The sequence below is a fragment of the Apteryx rowi genome, unplaced genomic scaffold (genome assembly GCF_003343035.1).
Source record: "Apteryx rowi isolate R43461 unplaced genomic scaffold, aptRow1 scaffold_141, whole genome shotgun sequence".
NCBI lineage: Eukaryota > Metazoa > Chordata > Aves > Apterygiformes > Apterygidae > Apteryx > Apteryx rowi.
In genome coordinates, this window is record NW_020447653.1 from 312,931 (window position 1) to 331,547 (window position 18,617).

An 18,617-nucleotide genomic window follows, 5' to 3' on the forward strand; every position below is an offset into this window, starting at 1 on the left:
AACAAGATACATTGTTGGCTGTAAATCCTGCTCACTGCAAAAATCAAACGCCAGAGGCTGGGGAGCCACTGGGGGCATTTACTGCTCTCTGTTTCCAGGAACAAGCCCCCAGCTGTGTGGGCTGCTGACAGCTCTGTGAGAAATGCACCTGGTGGAGGAGCTCGGCAGGGCTCGGCAGCGACAGAGCCATCCATAACGCCACRCTGCTGTAGCAACGCACGAGTGCCAGTGTCAGCCTGGAAAGCTGTAGAGCCGTTGACCTACTGACGGAGCAGTGAAACCTCCCCCAGGGCAGCAGCCAGCGTGGCCTGACCTCGCGATTAACTGGGGAGGGGGGTCGCATCCCTGGGGCGGGAACACTTAGGGCTGACAGCCTGGGTCACCGCAGCATAGCTGTGCTGCCCTTGGAGGCACAAAACGCACCACCGGTTTCAAGGGGGTRTCCCAGATCCAGGCCAGGAGCCCATGGTACTGGACAGGGAGCAGCAGTCCCAAAAGTGTGCGCGTCCCTGCTCTCCCTGGGGAGTCCTGCAGGGACACTGCCCCGGCCACTACCCCGCAATGCAGTTTCCCCAGAGAAGGGCCAGGGGCACCAGCCCAGCCCCCAAAATAACAGTTCAGAGGTTTATCACAGGAAGCAGCACCACCGTCAGCGGCTGCCTGCAGCAGCCGGCCCAGCCCAGTGCTGCCGGAGCATCGCGGTACCTGCTTTTATCCGATTACCAGCCGAGCTGCACTGAGAATAGAAGTGGACAAATCCTATTTGCTGAGCCCTTGACTTCATTAGAGGTGGCAGAGTCTTAGGAACAAGAGCAAGGAGGAGGAAAAAGGGGGACAAACTCAAGGTGGTTTTGCCAGGCCAAGGAGAGGAAGGGGCCCATCCCCAGGGGACAGTCAGACCCATGCRATTCAGCTGGGCTGCTTTGTTGTGTTGAGAGGTCCTGCCTTTCTAGAAAGGGCAGTATCTGAGAGGGCTTCCCTCCTCCAGAGCTGCCTCCAATATACCCCTTAATGATGCTTCACAGGGACGGATTTCCTGGGAGGAGAAAGAGGCCGGGAAGGGCTCACCCCCAGTAATGGTAGCTACAGCAGTGCCTGCTCTTCTGTTGCATCCCACAGTCACAGCCACGGGTTTCCCCCACTACTGAGATCAGGACTGGCTCCCTGCCTGCCCAACACTCACCTGTCTGTCCGGGGATCGAGTAGATGCTGTTGTGTTGAGAGCTTCTGCCTTTCTAGGAAGGTAGAGATCAAAAGTACAACAGAGTTAGTGATAACTCCAGGCAGAGGCAGTGAGAACAGGCCCTTTCAGGCCAGCTGGGGAGCACTGAAAGGGACAAGGCTAGCTTCACTGAGCTTTCTGCTACCCATTCCCTTTGGGAAACTTGAAAATACTTACTGTTGTTCCCTTAAAGAGCACTACAGAGCTCTGATTAATTAATTTGCATTTGTGAGAACTCCTCCAAGGAGGAGCAGAGAAAAGAGCTTTGTATCAAAAATGGGATCTGGTGAGATTTAGTGGTAACATCTTAGGATGTTGCACTGGCACAGTCTAGCCTCGCTACATCTGCATTTCAAATCAGACTTGCYGGGTTTGTTTCCTAAACTCCAGCCCCTGCCACCTGCCGCTGCAGCACCTGGGATGTCACATTTGCTAGGGAATATTTTCATCCCTACAAGAAAGCAACTTGAATTCCTCTACAAATACACTTCTATACTTTCCAACCCACCCTGCCTCCTGGAATTACTCCATTCTCTGTCTTTTAAAGTGGGGGGGGAACCTCTCCCCATTGCCCAAATCTTCTGTTCTGAGCAGACTGCTGGGTTAACACACACGTGCTGCTCTTTCTGGCTGAACTCTGCACCAGGCACTGCCCTCGCAGCAGTCCCGAGGCATGCCAAGCACCTACTGACAACTGCTGCTTTGCACCAGCGTTGGTCGAGAGCTCCCCTGCCACTAACAGATCCCAGTGGGATTGCTCTCCATCTGCAGAGGCCACTTTGCGTCCACCAGGTCTCACCAGGGAGGCAGAGGCTAGGAATTGCCAAGGGGTCACTCTGGCAAAGCTGGCAATGAAATTTCAAACACGTTCTGGGAGGGCCAGCAAACAACCCCTCTCCCGATCGCTTGCCTTGGCTGACCGCATGCAAGGAGACAGAGACCAGCACTCACCTCACTGTCCCGGCTGGTGCGGCGACTCTGTGTCACGTACTGGATCTGCCAGGGCAGGGGCTGATACACGAGATATGGCAGGGGCTCTTCATGGAAGAGGCTGGTCCCGAGCTGGATGTGGGGAAAGGATTGCAGCAGGTGAGAGGGAGGGGAGAGGAGGAGTGGCAGAAAGAGCTGCTCCTCCATACCCATCACCACCAGTGATCGCACCTCCAAGGTGCCTTGCTAACTGTGGTGGTGCCCAGCTTGCCTTCCTGGCACTGGACTGATGCATGATTCTTGCTGCATGTTCTCACAGCTGCCCCAGGGGCTCATGCCTCAAAAAAACAGCAAGTGCCTTGGCCCAGGTGCTGCAGAGCGGGGGCACAGTCAGTCGGAGACCCCATGGCCCAGGGGCGCGCTCACTGCCACACTATTCCTCCTCCCACTGACAGCATAACTTTCTGCTCTGACATCATGCTTACTCGCTTGCCAGAGGTGCTTACAGTCACCAGCAGCAGATCAGGAAGGAAAGATGCAGCAGTAGCAGGTTTTGCTGCTGAGCTCTTATGAGACAAGAACCAGAACTAAGCAAACTGGCAAGGCAGCAGGGCTGCAGAGCTCATGGATAAGGCTGAGGCCATGTGGCACCATGTTTAGTACAAGGCCCAGTCTTCCTGCCCAGGGTTGCCTGGTTTAGGGAGTCACTGAAGGCACGCACACTAAGGAAAGCATAGAGACCTCGGCCTCCTCTCGCTGCCCAGAGGGGTTTCTGGGGCCTGGGAACTGCAGAGGGCAGGTGAGGCAGGGCTCAGAGCTCTGCCAGCAGGCTTACACCACGGCACTGGGGCTGTCCCTTTCCCCCTGCATGCATGCTMGCATGGAGGGACCAACACAGGCATCGCTGCAAAGCTCCTAGGGACCCGCCGGCATTGGCCCTGGGGAAGGATCTAYGAAAGCCTGAAGCGTGGTCAGTGGAGCCAAGAACGACTGCCTGTCCTTAAAGAGTCAGCCAGGCTGGCAGTGACACAGCTCACACGTGGGCTAGCAGACCAGGAATGGATGAGAAACCCATTTGCACTTTCTTTCCACTCCCCAAAGGTAACCATGAGACTTGGCCACAAGCAGGTGAGCACAGGTTTGAGACCATGACACCAGACAGCCCTAGAAAGCAGAGAGCTTCCCTACCTCCCCCATCTGCACCTTTGCAGCACCAGTTCACCAGCCGGGGAAGCCCAGCTATCTGCACTTGCATGGGCACAACAGAGAGCTGCACTCGGCAAAGCTGTCTATCAACCCRCTTTGCTAAGATGACAAAAACTTATACAAGCTCTTAAGCCAGCACCGTGGACAACTTGCTGGGGGTAACGGAGCCACTGGCTTGCACAGCCACTGCAGGGGCACAGAATCAGCAGCTTGTGACACCGCTACCTCCAGCCACAGCTACGCTGGCTGCTGCTGCCAGCATGCAGTGGCCGGGGCTGGAGCCTGAGGCCACAGGAACAGCCAAGTCCAGATTCCCCACTGCTCACTAGCCTCTGTAATAAGACAATAACCTCACACACTCCTAACTAACTAATGTAATACACCTTCTAGAAATAAGACCAAAAGCATTAAAACCTACCTGCTGCCAGGCCAACCCAGACTYACCTGTCCAACTGCTCTCACCACGAAAAACAGTGCTGTCATCAGGGTTGCCAGCATGGCTGGAGCATCCGAGGGGCTGCTGTCGTTCTGGGAAATCAACACTCGGAGCGAGGCACAGTGGTCTCTGAATAGCCAGTGACTGAAATGACCCCTTCTCCAGCAGGCAGCCTCCAAGTCCCTTAATGAGCTTACGGCTCACGTTCATTCTGGCAGAGTAACTGTGCACTGTCCTTTTGCTCTTCTAATTGCTGAATTTCTCCAACATATAAGATATCGGCATTCCAGGAAAAGCAAATCCTCTTGCTTCCTGCGTACCTATGCAGGCAAGCGCACACATATGCACACATGCATGCATGCACCCCACACACCTCAGGCCCAGCTCTAAGGGAGCTGAGAAATGACACAGAGCAAACCTCTTCCGCTTGGGACTGCTTCCCAGCAGGATTAAAGCAAAGCCTCCAGCACCCAGAAGGCACCCACAGTTCAGATATGACTTTGGATTCCTCAGAGTTGTCCCATGCTCTTTGCACAGCAGCTGCCTCAGCAGCAGGGTAGGGGACAAACTGAAATGAGGGACTCAACGACATGCCAAAGTCCAGGGCTGGAAGTGTTGGGTTCAGCTCTTCCAGCGCTCGGTCCATGAKGCAGTGGGCAAGCCCCTGCGTACACTTCGTCATTTATACTTAATCAGACTTCTAATTGATTTTTCAAATTTAATTAGCAACTGTCAGGGAAAGGGAGCCCTCAACAGAGCAAGGCACAGCACAGCCCAGAGTCTCCACCAAACAGCTTTTGGGTTACCTGGGGCCAGGCAGCACCAACATCCTTGGACAAGGCAAGCCGTCAGCAGGCCAGGAGCAGCAATAGGATGTGACAGAGCATCGCTCTCCTCCCATACAGTGGGGAAGAGGGAAAAATGGGCCAGGAAAGGGCATTTTCAGAGCAGACAGAACTCCAGAGCCAATGCTGCACAATGCCTGTAGGTCAATGGGAGCTACATCAAGAACCACCTGCCCTCAAAAGCGCTCACCTGGGCAATGCGTGYTGCTGTCAGAGTCCTGCCCCAGTAGCTSTTATTGCAGCTCTCCAGCGGGCACAGACACACACGTGCAGATCGAGCACAGCAAGAACTGGGGTAATTCAGGGTCAGGGGGCCGTCCGTGTCTTGTTTTTAAGGACACGCATCTATCAGCCTCCATTTCTGCATGGCCAGCTGATGCACGTTTTGCTGTTCCTGTGCCAAATCTGTCCTTCAGCTTCAACAGCTCTCCTCCCTTCCCAGCATGTACACTCCTTCCTTTCCAGCCCTCCCTCCACAGACAGACCACAACTGTGTACAATATCATCCCAGCCCCTGCATGTTTCCGTGTGCCTCGTGCATCCTGGGACCACATTTGCCTTTTTGTCCTTTCTCTGTTGCACCAGCAGCTCAAACCATGCTATGACCACCCAGGGTCCCCACATCCCCAATCCATGCTAGCCATTTCCAGCTGACAGTGCACCAAGCGGAAGCAGCAGAGCTGGGAATACAAGGGCAGGTGTCGAACCTCCCCTCTCCCCATCCCTTCTGTGATGTCTGTGTTACACATCCGCAGTCTCTCAGCACTGGAGAGTCCCCAGCCAGGACACACGCTGTGAATGCCCCACTTGGACAGAGGCAGCCTTTGCTGCAGTGCTTTGAGACAGAGGACAAGCTGAGTCTTTAATGAAAGACTGCCTTGAAAGGAAAATCACAAAGGGGCAAGCATGCACAGCTGGGAAGGGCTGGCTACGGGTGTCACGGGGCTGCTGGAAGGAGATAAGAAGGAAAAAGGAACAAGCCATGGGGAGAGAAAAGCACCTCACCAATCCTGCCTGATTTACGGTGAGAGCGTTATTCATCAATCCAACCAGCAGGACTCGGGCAAGCACACTGCAGCGACAGCAGTACCTAAAACACCACTTGGGGGAGAATTCACGGCTGCTCTGAAATAAGTGCAGAAATCAGCAGCGACAGCCAATCTGCGGAGTTTACCAATTTTAATACATCCCAAGTTGCCGGAGAGCAGTTCCAGAGCGAGGCCCGGATCCGCGCGAGCGCGATGCAGCCTCATCTTCCCGGGGACAGCTCCGCACCCAGCTAGGGCAGAGTCGAGGAGCACCCAGGAGAGCGAGAGCGCAGCTCCAGCACACAGCCTGCCTTACAACCTTGACACAAAGCTCCAGACCGAGACAACCATTGTAATGAGCCCGGATGACAGTTTTCTGAAAAGGGCAGGATACAAGCCCATGAAAAGCTGTCCTGCTGGCTGAAAGCCCCACGAAGAATGGCTTTTGTAGTTCTGTTTTTTAGCTTTCTCTCTGCCCCGCATTTGCTCCCCTAGCCGGATGGTTAATAGGATAATGGTAATAAAGCCACAGCGAGCGGAAGCGGTCTTGGAAATTGCCAGAGACGACCTTGACAAGAGAAAGCATCCAGCAGCCTGGAGACCAGCAAGGGGAAGATGTGAAAGGTGAGTTGAAGGCTAGGGCTACAAAACTAGGAAAGAAAACATCTTGTCAAGAAAAAATAAAGCTACAAACATCACCATCACACAAAACATACCCAGGTTGATTTAATTTGCATACAAAACAGGATACAACCGGTATCACAAACTTTAAGGGGAAAATAAACACATTTCAAAACAGTATTGCTAAGAAAACAGGCATTTCTCCACACTACTCATATATGCTTTTCAGAACACACAGACTGGACTCAGCCACATGGCTCTGGGTACAGTGTCCAACTGACTGACAACCTCCCCGCGTTACAGAAAGCCAGAACAGCAGGCTTCTTACAAAAATAACTGCCTGGAAGGCCTGCCGTGGGTCCCGCTACTAGCAGGGAAACCAGAAGCAAAATCCCTACAGACAGGGATTGCTGTAATCTGAGAGTAGAAAGGAAATCTGTATTTTATGCACCCCTTCCTATGAAGGGATTCCTCTGGCCAGCTGCCATTCCTGTGGTCACCCGAGGTCTCCCCGTTCGGCCAGTGCCGATAAGAGCTAACCGGATTTCCTCAGCAAGGACATCGGCATGATGTTCACTACTGGCAGTGCCTGGAGAAGGCCTGCCCTGCGCGCGCTGAGCAAGCCCTGCGGTCAGACCCATGAACGTGGACCCGACCGGATGACCAAGCTGCCCAAGGACAAAGGCTGGCCAAGTAATTTTAAAAGTTCTAAAAAAGGTCAGTAAAAAATGTAAATACAGACACTCTTCTTGAGATTTTTAAAATGTTCATCAAAAATATATTGCTATTTGCATGTAAACAGTGCCCGGCCACGCTCGCAGCATGGACTGCTGCGGTGTCGTGCCAGCACACAACACCCGGAAGCAAAGCAGGAGGGAGAGTTCTGCTTCGCTCTGCTGTGCAGCACCACTAGCCACACCGAGAAACACCCAAACACTAAAGGGTYCAGAGCAGCAACTACACCATCCTCCCTGCAGCAGCCCTCTCTAGAGAGAATGGCTTTGAAGATGAGTTCTCACAGACAAAATCCCTTGAAATGCAGACTTTTTAATCAGACAAAATGGCAAATAGTACGGCATGTTTTAAAGTGTAAAATATTTAAAGCCAGCTCAGAGGAAAGTCCAACATCACAACCAAATACCACATTTTCCACTCAGCCGTACGAGAGCCTAGTCCACCTTCCCCCCACTGGTTAGTGCAGCATCATCTGCCTTCCTCCCCACATCGTGCATCCCAGCAGGGTGATGCCAAACCTTCTGGATAAAACCTCTCCAGTGCAACACAACCGCAGCTGCCCGGTGAGCAAAGCAGCGAGCCACCCTCCCACGGCTGAGGTCTGAGAGCAGCTGATCTCAATGCCGCAGCCTTGCTCCTAGCCCCGCAGAGCCCCAGCTTCACYGTCTCGTGAGCCCTGCTCTCCCAGGGCCCGGCAGAAGCACCCCAGGAGCCGCACGGCCACATTCCTGCGTGGGAGGACACCCCAGCCGCGGAGCCGAGCTCTGGACCCGTCCCCAGGCTATGAAAGGACCCAGGTGGGGCTTCATCTCCTCTCGACATTCACACTAGGCTGAGCTTCTGCACAGTGGCTGCGCCAGCAGAAACTGCCCCGTGCTCCCTAGCCCTCGCTGCCCTGCATCAGCACGTTTGCAACGAACTAGAGGAGCTCCCAGCAGAGCTGCGCTGCGCAGTTCTGGCCGGCGCCGCTGCAGGAGGGGGAAGCAGGGTGGCCTTTCCCAGAACATCTGCCAGGAAAGCCACCCTTGGCTTCGCTTCTATTGCTTCCACATCAACAAAAAGGAACATTTCCCAGAAAGTCAGAATCTGCCATTCTGCATGTCGTCTGCATGTTAGCAACCAATCAGCCTCACAAAACCCAAGCTCAGAGCACACAACCCGGTAAGCACTTTCCACTAGAAATCCCCAGATTCTACAGCCATTTTGCTGCTCGTTCTCCCCTGCTTTCCCACGTGCTACAGAGGCCAGATGACTCTGCTCACCTGCCATGAAGCATTTGTCGGCCTCAGTGTGGGCACCTTTCCCGATACATTTCCTCTAGCAAAGTCTCAGCTGGATTCAYGTCCTCCCCCTTGACCAGTTACTCAAAGTCGTCCATGATTCACAGCTCTGTCTCACGATCGCTAGAATACTAATGAGAGAACTGTTGATTTATTGAAGCCCTGATATTTCACCACTGGATTAAACAGTCTATAAAGTATATTTGGACACTTTACAGGATTAGAAGAATCCACCTGGGAAGTTCACTTCCTCCTTCCTCTGCTCTCTTGCTAAGAGACTTTATTTCAAGGGCATAGCACAGAGGCAGAACGGAGATGGCTGGGCATCACCGAAACACAACGTATCACTAGGGAGACCACACGGGCCCTAGCCACCATCTCTCTAGGCACTGCACCCACAGCCRAAGGCTGAAAACACCAGGTCCCACCTTTTAGTAATGGTACACTTTAATTTGTTTGTTTTCATCCAGTCCTAGCTGAAGTAGGCTGGGGCTGCTGGCAGGGGGCTTCTGTGCACCTGGGAAGAGAGGCCTGGCAGCTGGGTGAAGGAAAAGCATGGCTTACACGAGGGATTAGCATGCATGAGCGCAGCCAGGAGACAGGACAGGTACTGAGGGGCAGGAACCAGCCTCGCACACACGTGTTGTATTTAGCCTGCTGCATCCAAGTCAAATGGAATTAAAGGGGGATTACGGGACTCAAAGGAGCACTGTGCTCAGGACAGCTTGCRCTATCAGAGGGACCGAGGGATTTGCTGCTAATATCAGTGCACACTGCAAAGGCGATACTTACAGCCTCAGCATAATGTTGTTACAACACAAACCTGGAAACATCTCTGTGAATAGCACTGAGAGGTTTCATTCCAGTGTCTTGTCTCCATTTAATTCAAAACTGAGCTGGACAGGACAGCTCCACCAGGGAGCCCGGGGCCCTCCCTGCACAGCCACGTGGCCATCCCACATGCCAGGTCCACGCAACTCCCGGGGAGCCTCACTTCGGACGCTCTCACCACGCAAAGACAGGGCTCCCACCCACAGCAAAACCGCTAATGGGTTGTATTAGAGGGACCAAAACCAGGCCTGCAAGGCTAGGTCCCTGCTTCCCTGCCTCCTCCTCCACTGTGCACTCTCTTTGGCTATTTTTGTAACCTCTCACATTCCCAGCTCCAAGTGCTGTGTATCACAGCAGAGCAGCAGCACTCCAGAGCACCCCAGCACAACTGGAGAAAGGGCAGAAGAGATCTTCTGAGTCAAATACAGCTCAGAAGAAAAAAACAGCTCACTCATGTCTTAACTGCTGAACAATGTGTTCTTCTGCAGAATTGGACAGTAAAATAGAGGCTAGGGCTTCAAAATTGCTGTTGAATGCTTTTCTGCTCCTGATTCACTCACCTCCTGCTGCCTCTTCCCACCTGCTGCAGAAAGTTGGAGTGCAATTAAAGACCAGATCCAGGCAAAGGATACACTTCTGAATCCCTATCGAAGTCTTCTAGCCATTTCTTGTTGGTCTCAATCATTCCTTGAATACTCATCTTTTTTGACTCAGAGCCCCGGAACTGGGAGTGCTGGAACAGGCGGATTTGCTCACTGTTGTGAGAGGGAGGGAGAGAGAGAGGGAGAGCAAGTGGGAAAAAGAGGTCTAGGAAGAAATGATCCTAGAGCTGAGAAAGAAGATGATGAGCTGTTACAAAAAGAGCCACAGCTAACAAGAAGCAACCTCTTTTTGGCTTCAAGCCCTCTGCCCAAGCACATCAAGGGGAAAAGCTGCAGCAGCCACCCACTGTCCAGCTGCTGTCCTTCTTTTGGTCTATGTAGCATGAGAAAGGCCCTGGTGGCAGCCTCCCCTCCACCCATGCAGGCAGCACTGCCTGTCATGGCAGAGCTGGCATGAGCTCCACTTGGCTGGCATCCTTGCACCCTGCTCCTGGAACCAGGGTCATCAGCACAACTCTCACTGCAAGGCAGTGAGTTGAGCGTGTGGCACTGAATAACTAATGATATCTAACCTACCTACTTAAGAATAATATCTAACTTATTTGATATCACAAGTAGGTCAGAACAAATTCATATCTGACCTATAAAGTATTCCAGGGAAATAAAAGCAGCACAATGAAACAGAAACACTCAAGCAAAAAGAGCCTTACTCTGCAGGTACGTAACCCAGCTTGCTGTCCAGAAAAGCAGAACTTCCACTGAGCGATGGTAACCCACCTGAAAAACAGACATTAAATACAGGTCCAAGAAAAAAATCAATAGTCCTTAAATCTGGGTGCATCTGTTCTCTTGTTCACTGTGCTATGGACACCCTCCCCCTACAAGCTGAGCCATCTGCAGAGGCACTTCCGAGCAATGGGGGAAACAGGCTGGCAGGACAGTCTGCCAGACTAGCCCAAGGCTCTTTTTCCAACAGGGACAAGAGCTGGGAAGCAAGCAAGAATTCCTGGTTCAAACCAAAAGAACCAAGTCTCCTCTCAGACTTCAAAGCCACCAGAGATCAATAGTAAACAAACATGATGCTCATCTGCTCCTTTCACTATCCAAGGATAAATAGGCCTGGGATTAGACACTGTAAGAGGGGGTGGTTTCCACTCCAGATGCACAGAGCATAGCGGTGTTTTTAAGGAAACCAGTGTGGTGAACCCTATCCGCAATTCACAGGAGGCTTCCAGCGAAGCAGGGCTGCCTCCTCCTCTTTTGCTCCCTTCTTTAATAACTGCTTTCTTGGGTGTACGTCAGAGGCTGAACTGCTCTGGAAGCAGGGTAAYRAAATTAGCCATATGCTGCAGTTCCTGGAATGAGGTTTTCTCATTCTCTATCTCATTAGCACCCTTCCCAACAGCAGCACCAGTGGATCTGGGCTTATCAGCATCGGAAGGGTGAGCTGATTAGAACTTGCAGGACAGTGAAATCAAAAGCCACAGACAAACAAGCAGAGGGATTAAGGATTGAAGACTGACCTGGGAAATACTTGTGCCATTTCTCTGCCAGGGTGCTATCCACTGACTGTCCAGCTGTGAAAGAGTGGCTGGAGCTCAGCCCAGTGTTCCAGGCCCACCGGTCAACCATAGACACCTTGGCGGGAGGCACCAAGGAGCCACCCGCCTGAACTCCTGCCAAGGAGGCATAGGTAGAAAGAGGGACGCTGTCGCAGGGCACCTGCATGGGCACCTGTGTCGAGGTGAAGAGTGGAGACTGGCGATTGTTCAGAGAGCCCAAAATGCCGAGGACCCCGTTCAGCTCAGTAGTGATTCGCTGCAGAGAGTCTGTCAAGTAGTGGATCTTGTCCAGCTGGGGGTCAATCTGTAGATCAGTTCTCAAATCAACTAGCAGAAGAGGGGGGAAAAAAAAAAGGGATCACTGGGAGGGGAAGGGAGACACTGTCTCCCTGTCAGGAAACTCGCTTTCTGCTCTGTGCTCATAAAAAGCATAAAGCTCTCTAGAGCACTGTCCAAGTTAGATATGGGACCATTGGGACTGTGCTGATACAAGGGCTCTCATCTTATGGTGAGAGAAAGCCCTAAAGTTTCATGTGTGCCTGCAGATGTTTTATTGATCAGGGTCAGAGAGACAATCTCAGACTGGACAGATTGTCAATCTGTTGCCACAGGGAAATTTTCTAAATTCTTTTTAAGCTTCAGCTTTGCCAGCCTTTCTGCAAGCAATGCAACCCTCCTGCCTGCTTATGGAGCACCCCTGCATTTCACCTGCACAACCCCAATTACAGTAGACTGAGAGCAAACAGAAAAGTACAAGCAGCAGACGGAGGGAATTGCAGCAACCTCTCCTACCACAGAGATGGGAGGAGGAGAAAGCCCGGACACCAGCAGAAGAGCAGAACAGCTCTGTAGCAGCAGAGAGGGAAGGGCTGAAGCTCAAGGCACAGGCATTAAAGCCACATTCTATAACCCACACTAATAACGAAGCTAGAGATTTCAAAGGCTAGTTCACGCACAGATTGCACCCCTCTCATATGGCACTACAGGCAGGGAATAAGTCTTTCAAATAAAATACTATACACAGAGCACTCCCAGTCATAGACAGCAGACCTGCCTCCCTGGTTTAGAAGCTAATGAGCACAAGTGAGAACAAGAAAAGGTACACCACAGAGAGGTGAGAGGAAAGGCAGAACTAGGCCTAAAGCATTAAACATTGGACAAGCATACTGAACCAGCCAGGCTCTTACATTTATGCTGATGTACATCTGCACTGGACGTGCTGTTTGTGTCCTCAGAGTTGCTGAGATCAAAAGTCACCATCTTTTTGCATGCAGCACTCTTCAGTGTATCTTCATCTGAAAGCTGGCCAAGATAAGGAAAACAGTGCAAATAAAACCTGTGTGCTGTTCCCTGGAACAAAAAAGCCATGGGAATACCACCTATGGCTACTCTACACAGGCTGGGCTGCACAGTCAGGCATGGGCCAAGTGAAGGCAGAGGTACCCACCTTCAGTCCCCTGCCAGCAATATCTGAAAGCAAAGAGACTGCTTGGTCTCTGAAAGAAGCAGGTGCATGCACTAGAGGCCAGATCTAACAACTGTAAGAAGAGGATCTTCTGGTCAGAAGTCAAAGGGTTTTGTGGATTAAATAAGCCTCATAATTCTTGCATGGGTTGCATTATCTATCTGCGCCAAGAACAAGAGCTGGACCATCAAAGGTCTTATGCACTCACACTTGCTGCTGCCCTGTCTAAGGCCACGTGGTCACAGGCAGAGCTGGAGAGATTCCAGGGGTTGCCTTGATCAAGAAATAAGACCAGATCATCACAAGGTCACCTGCCCTTGTTTTCTCTGGGCACAAATTGTGCCAATTTTTCAGGCTCCTTTCTATATCCATTCTGCAGTCATATACTTAAAAGCGAGTCCAAATGTCATCAGCAGAGGGAAGGCACAATATTTGCAATTTTGCCCAACATACAGATGGTTAATAAACATCTAACAATTTGGATGTGAAGTTTTGTTTCATATCCTTGGATACTTCAGCATATCACTGGTAACACAGATTTGTCTCTAACCTAACAAACAAGCTTCTCACAAGCCAGTTCAACTCAGCATGTTTCCTCCAACCAACTCCATCCCTGACGCCAGCAGCCCTGCCTGGCAAGCTGCCACCATGGAAGACACTCTCCCTCCATCCTAAACCCCAGCCCACGTTTGTTCTGCTGGCTGCAGAGCTATTGAATCATGTGGATTCGAGTCTAATTAGGTTTGTCATTCTTTCCAGCTCTGTGACTAGCCTACTCTCTCCAGCCTCTCCCACAGAGAGGCAGACACACCGCTCTTCTCTCAAAGAATGAGTTTCTAGTAATCCAGCTCCCCAGGCAAACACCAGTCTTCAGCCACCACCAGCTAAACAGCCCTCATGAGGACCAAAAGTCCTACAAAGACCCCAGCCGAGGGAAGGAGACCAAGAGCTCTGTGCACCATGGGAGTGCAGCTGGGTAGGTCTGAAAGATTGTAATGCTGATGGTTACCTCTTCCAACAGTGACGACTCCAGCTGGCTGAGTTTTTCTTCCTTCTTCTTCAGCAACACCTGTCCTTTCCGCATAGCTGACTTCATCTTGTCCAACTGCTTCGCTTCCTGCAGTGGAGCGACAGCCAAGCCAAGGAGGAAAATTAAATGAGAATGACAGGAAATAATCTAGTGGTCACAGTGACTTTCACTATCTGACTTCTACCCAACACAGCATATCATGCTGCTGGAGTAAAAATGCTCCCAAGCCTTTGAGATCATGGGAAGTGGAGAGTAAAGAGGGGAGAGCACGGACCTCAAGCAGGTTCACCCCAAGGAAAAGAAGGTTCCCCTTCTGAACCCTGCATCCAACAGGGTCAGCAGCTTTGTTTGTGCAAATAGAAGTGCTCTCCATCATCAGTGAAGGAGCTGAAGATGTGCCCTGTGTGTAGCTGGTGTATCAGCAGAACTGGCAAGTATTAGAGAACCCCTTGTCAAGCAAGAGTGAAATCACTGCAGAACTACAACCACAAGCTTGTACCTACCAGCACTTCCTTTCATATGAGGAGAACGTGTGTCACTGGAATTGCATGATGCAAGAATCCCTTTCCTTACTGAATGCTTCCTCCATTTTTAGGACTCAAGAGCTCCAACTAATGATAAAACTCCTGCAATCTAGCAGGCTACTGAGAGTTGGCAGAGCAGCAGTGTCTGCTCTGAAGCTTGTTCCTAGTCCAAAGCATGCACAGTGAAAAAGAACTTGAAGTCATTTGATCTTGCAAAGCTCTGGTAGCTGTGGGCTATGCATGCACATGCAGGCACTCTCAGCCAATCATCTGATGCACAGTAACACCACTGCGATCCAAGCCCTAAGTTAGGTTCTAATTAAGCCTGTTTCACAGCACATCGCATTTGCTCAGTATTCCCGAACAGCTCTCTTGGCCTTCCTGAAGTAATCTCTACAGCCAGCCTCTGAGATGGGCAAGGACTCTAACCCCTGTACTATGACGAGGAAGACACACAAGCAGGGACTAATGAACACCTCACATCTGTCTGGCAACAGGCAAGATCTGATTTCCAGGAGAAATGAACACCCACAACTGCCTATCACTGTAGCTGCAGAGCCAGGAATTGATCCCAGGGCTCTGGATTCCCTGGTGCAGCTATGACGCCTATTATCTGAACAGAGGCAGTGCTCAGTCGCTCACCTCTTCCAAGTTCCTGCGCACGCCCTCCAGGAGCTGGGAGCTGTCAGCATCCTGCACCACCTCCTGTGCTTTCTGCATGTCCTGGCGCCACTGCTGCTTTGCAGCTTTCAGTGCTGTGTGCCTCTTCCTCATGGAGCGGGTCTGGCGCACCAGGAACTCCTTGGCATTCCTAATGGAGATTCCTTCTGCAGAGATGTAGCTCCTGACACTACAGGAAAGAGACAGATACACACCTGGCTTTCTCCACCTGTGCTGGGTGTTCTGTCCTGCAAGCTTCATGCAGCACCCTCCCAAAAATGGATTGTCAGTGCTTCCTATGTGTGTAAAACCCAAGAAAGGCACTTTCCAAAAGTGGCTGGCACATGGATACTCACTGATCAAACTGGATGTCGTTGTCCTCATGGCTTTGAGAGGGTGGGGAAGCAGGCATTCTGGAGGAGTGCTGAAGAGTTGAAAAGTTTCAAAAACCAAGAAATATGCATAAGAAAATATGTATGACTTCAAGGGCACCCAAGTATCCCACACCCCTTTCCTCCCTGTAAAAATAGACAGAAAGTAACAAAGAGTACAAAAGATACTGATGTCTTCCAGCAAAGAAAAATGCATCACTGCACATCAAATCAGTTCAGGCAGAAGAAACCAAAGCCAGAATTTTTGAGGGAGTTACAATCTCAGAAGTCACAAGGCAAATGCCTTTGCAATGGGCTTTACTCACAGCTTGAATAGTTTCTCCCAGGTCTTCAACACGGAGCTCAGCTTTCCCTCTTGGAAATTCTACAGTTTCTTCTGCCTCTAGTCCTTTCAAAATCTCCTGTTTGCTCCTGATAGCTGCCTCAAGCTCACTGCCACAAAAGAAGGTAACAATGGCTGCACTGGGTGAGACTGAAGATCCATCTAGCCTAGTAATGCATCTGCAACAGTGTCCAAAGCCACCTCCAGCTTCCAGGAGGGAGGAAGGGCCACAGATGTGCAAGACAGGTGGGAACACAGAAGCACCTTCAGGGCAAGGATTCACAATAGCCTGCAGCAGCTGTGTCTCAAATCAGCTCACACATACAATTTCCCACACACTGGAATAATAAATACAAATGAGGGACTTCATGCTATGGCAGCAGGCAGATCCAGACTGCTAGATCCAGGGCTACGGGTACATCAGCCACTGGCAATACAGCTTTCCAGCTACCATTAAAACAAGGTTCTACTGCCACTGGCTGCTTAATGCAGCTGAATTGGTCATGCAGTACCTCCAGACAAAAGCTGCATTGGGTCTGTGGTGTGATCTCAAACATAACCACTGGCTGTATAAGGAAACATTGGTTCATGCCCATGTTTATTCTTAAATACATGAGTAAGCCCTTACTCAGGACCCCTGCTATTTTAAGAAGATCTTTTCTCTGCCTTTCACTGCTTCTCTCGAAGCATTTTATTAACCTTAAAGACAGATGTGGGGAAGACAAACAAGTGAACCTGAYAAGCAGAGATGAAGGGACAAATTTATACGGCAAGTTTTCAATGTATCTGGAAACAGAACCCAGGAGCTCTATGTCCTAGACATGCAGTAAAACCACCATTAGGGTTCTGAAGGAATATGGCCCAACATATAAGAAGCTCAGAGGTAGGGAAGAGGCCCAAGAGTAGTTTCTGCTGGAGTGCAGGGTACATTTTGTGCATTAGGGGAAATTTCGCATACACATACCTGATGCGCTTCTGCAGCCTCTGGCTTCGGGTCTGCAACAAGTCCACTTGGGCCTCCAGCTCAGCTTTCTGGTCTTGGAGCTCTTCAAGAGACTTACGCAGTTGCCGGATGGAGTCGAGAAGGCTGGTGTGCACCTTTCTAGTCTCCTCTAGACGGAGCTGAGAAGCTAAAACAGCTTCCTAGAAGCAAAAAAGAAATCCCCTGTAATTTCCCCAGCACTCCATGCAAGAGACTCATACTACCTACACTGTTCACAGCAGGTCCCAGAGCTACGAATGTGCACACCGCATGCCAGTCCTCGAGGAACAGACAGCTTGCCAGAATCTCACCACAARGAAGTTCTCCTGGATGTTGGAGGCATTTACCTTCCGGTCAGGTCCACTCTACTCACCTTGCTCACACAGAGTGTCACCAACTGCCTACAGTTGTGAAGAGCCTGCAGAGCAGGCTAAGGAATGTGTGAGGCTCCCATTTCACCTTCAATGGTTCTGGCAGCTACTATCTAGGCACTGTCCCAGCTGCAAGCCAGTGTGGTAAATGACACTAATCAAAAACCAAGACTTTATCCATAAACAGTACCAGAGCAAAGCAGAGCAGTGCAGGACTGTCTCCTACTTTTGGGAAATAGCTCTGAGCTTCCAGCAAGATGGCACTTCAGGCTGAGGCAAGGTGGCAGGGAGGGATTTTTAGACTCACAATTTAAGAGTTATACAGCTTGCTTTTTAAAGTCATTGTTCTAGCATGTTTCCTCTGGTGCCTGTCTCCTGAGGAAAAGCAGCACAGCACCTCCCCAGAGCTCAAACATACATACCTCTCTCTCTAACTCAGTCCGTCTGTCTTCATCCAGCAGCTGCTGCCTTTTCTTTCTCAGAGTCTCCTCCTACATACAGGAGAGCAAGTAGGTGAGCATCAGAGCATAGTGATGCCAGCAGAGGAGACTGCTGAGACTCAGCAGCACTCGGAGAAGTGCAGAGGTCAGGCCTAAGTTTCCAGGCCATTACAAAATAGCTGAGCTTCGTTCTCAGCTTTGCTTTGTTCCCCTCCATACACACTCACTCTGTCCCCCTCCCTTTATTAGACTTCACCAAGTGAGAAGCCAGGAATAAGCGTATCCCTGTGGGAAGAACATCCTATCCTGCTCAGCAGCAAGAGTCCTCAAGGCACATGCCCATTTCCCCAGGATCTCACTTTTGTGAAGCCTCTGGTTGCCGTCAGCATTTCTCTACCTTTACCCTTTCTTACTCCAACGCTGCTTGGAAAGGAAGGGGTAATAGAAGCAAGATTATCTACAGCTCTTGGAGCAAGCCAGGACTTATGAGATCTGACAGATAAGAGTATCAGCCAGTGTCTTATTTATGCCAGCTCCACAGGAGCTTTTGGAGCACCTTCCTCTCCACTCTGCTTTCCACGATACAGGAACAGTCATTCCCTCCTCAAGGCAGCAGGGAGAAGAGGAGGTAAATCAGGAAGAGACTGTCTGAAATCCAAAGTAACATTGAGCAGGACATGCTGCCATGACAGCATTTGTATGAGCCCTCTGACACTCTTACAGCCACATACTGCCCGCCAAAGCAGGGGAGCAAATCCAGGGCATTGACCTTCAACACAAACAACACCAGCCATGAGGCTGGACTACAATAATAATGCTTAGCACCGCTCCAGTTCTTGATAGAAGTTTCGCTTCTAACTTGGATGGTAGCAAAAGCCTTGGCTGAGCCTTTCTGAAGAGTAACTCATGAGAAAGCAGCCAGAAGAGCAGCACAGGCTGGGAAATATCTGAGAGCCCACTGCAGCTCACTCACCTGGTTAAGGAGCTGCACCGATTTGGCCTTGACAGCCTTTGCTCGCATTTCAAGCTCATTTTCTGAATCCTGGAGTTTTCTTTCCTGCACAGAGATGGAGTGAGTTAAACAGAGAAGAATGGCACAAGTCGCTCACCAAGCAGAGCTCTGCCAGCAGGGA

General features: G+C 50.9%; 1 protein-coding gene across 14 annotated transcripts in view; it reads right to left on the reverse strand.

Annotated features, from left to right (window-relative positions):
• Positions 1–18,617, reverse strand: part of CEP164 (centrosomal protein 164) — a 56,921-nt gene that overhangs the window by 5,778 nt on the left and 32,526 nt on the right. For 7 of the 14 annotated variants that reach the window (XM_026058012.1, XM_026058010.1, XM_026058009.1 and 4 more), the window contains 13 exons: positions 18,458–18,541; positions 17,467–17,535; positions 16,656–16,834; positions 15,675–15,801; positions 15,334–15,401; positions 14,960–15,167; positions 13,773–13,880; positions 12,486–12,600; positions 11,260–11,625; positions 10,447–10,513; positions 9,767–9,889; positions 2,174–8,834; positions 1,184–1,235 (listed from right to left, as the gene is read on the reverse strand). In XM_026058012.1, coding sequence (XP_025913797.1) covers positions 8,735–8,834; positions 9,767–9,889; positions 10,447–10,513; positions 11,260–11,625; positions 12,486–12,600; positions 13,773–13,880; positions 14,960–15,167; positions 15,334–15,401; positions 15,675–15,801; positions 16,656–16,834; positions 17,467–17,535; positions 18,458–18,541 — 1,614 coding nt within the window. In that variant the 3' untranslated portion in view covers positions 1,184–1,235; positions 2,174–8,734. Of the gene's footprint in view, positions 1–1,183; positions 1,236–2,173; positions 8,835–9,694; positions 9,964–10,446; positions 10,514–11,259; positions 11,626–12,485; positions 12,601–13,772; positions 13,881–14,959; positions 15,168–15,333; positions 15,402–15,674; positions 15,802–16,655; positions 16,835–17,466; positions 17,536–18,457; positions 18,542–18,617 lie in introns of those variants that run through there. The other 7 variants (XM_026058001.1, XM_026058003.1, XM_026058002.1 and 4 more) reach the window with 7 other exon arrangements.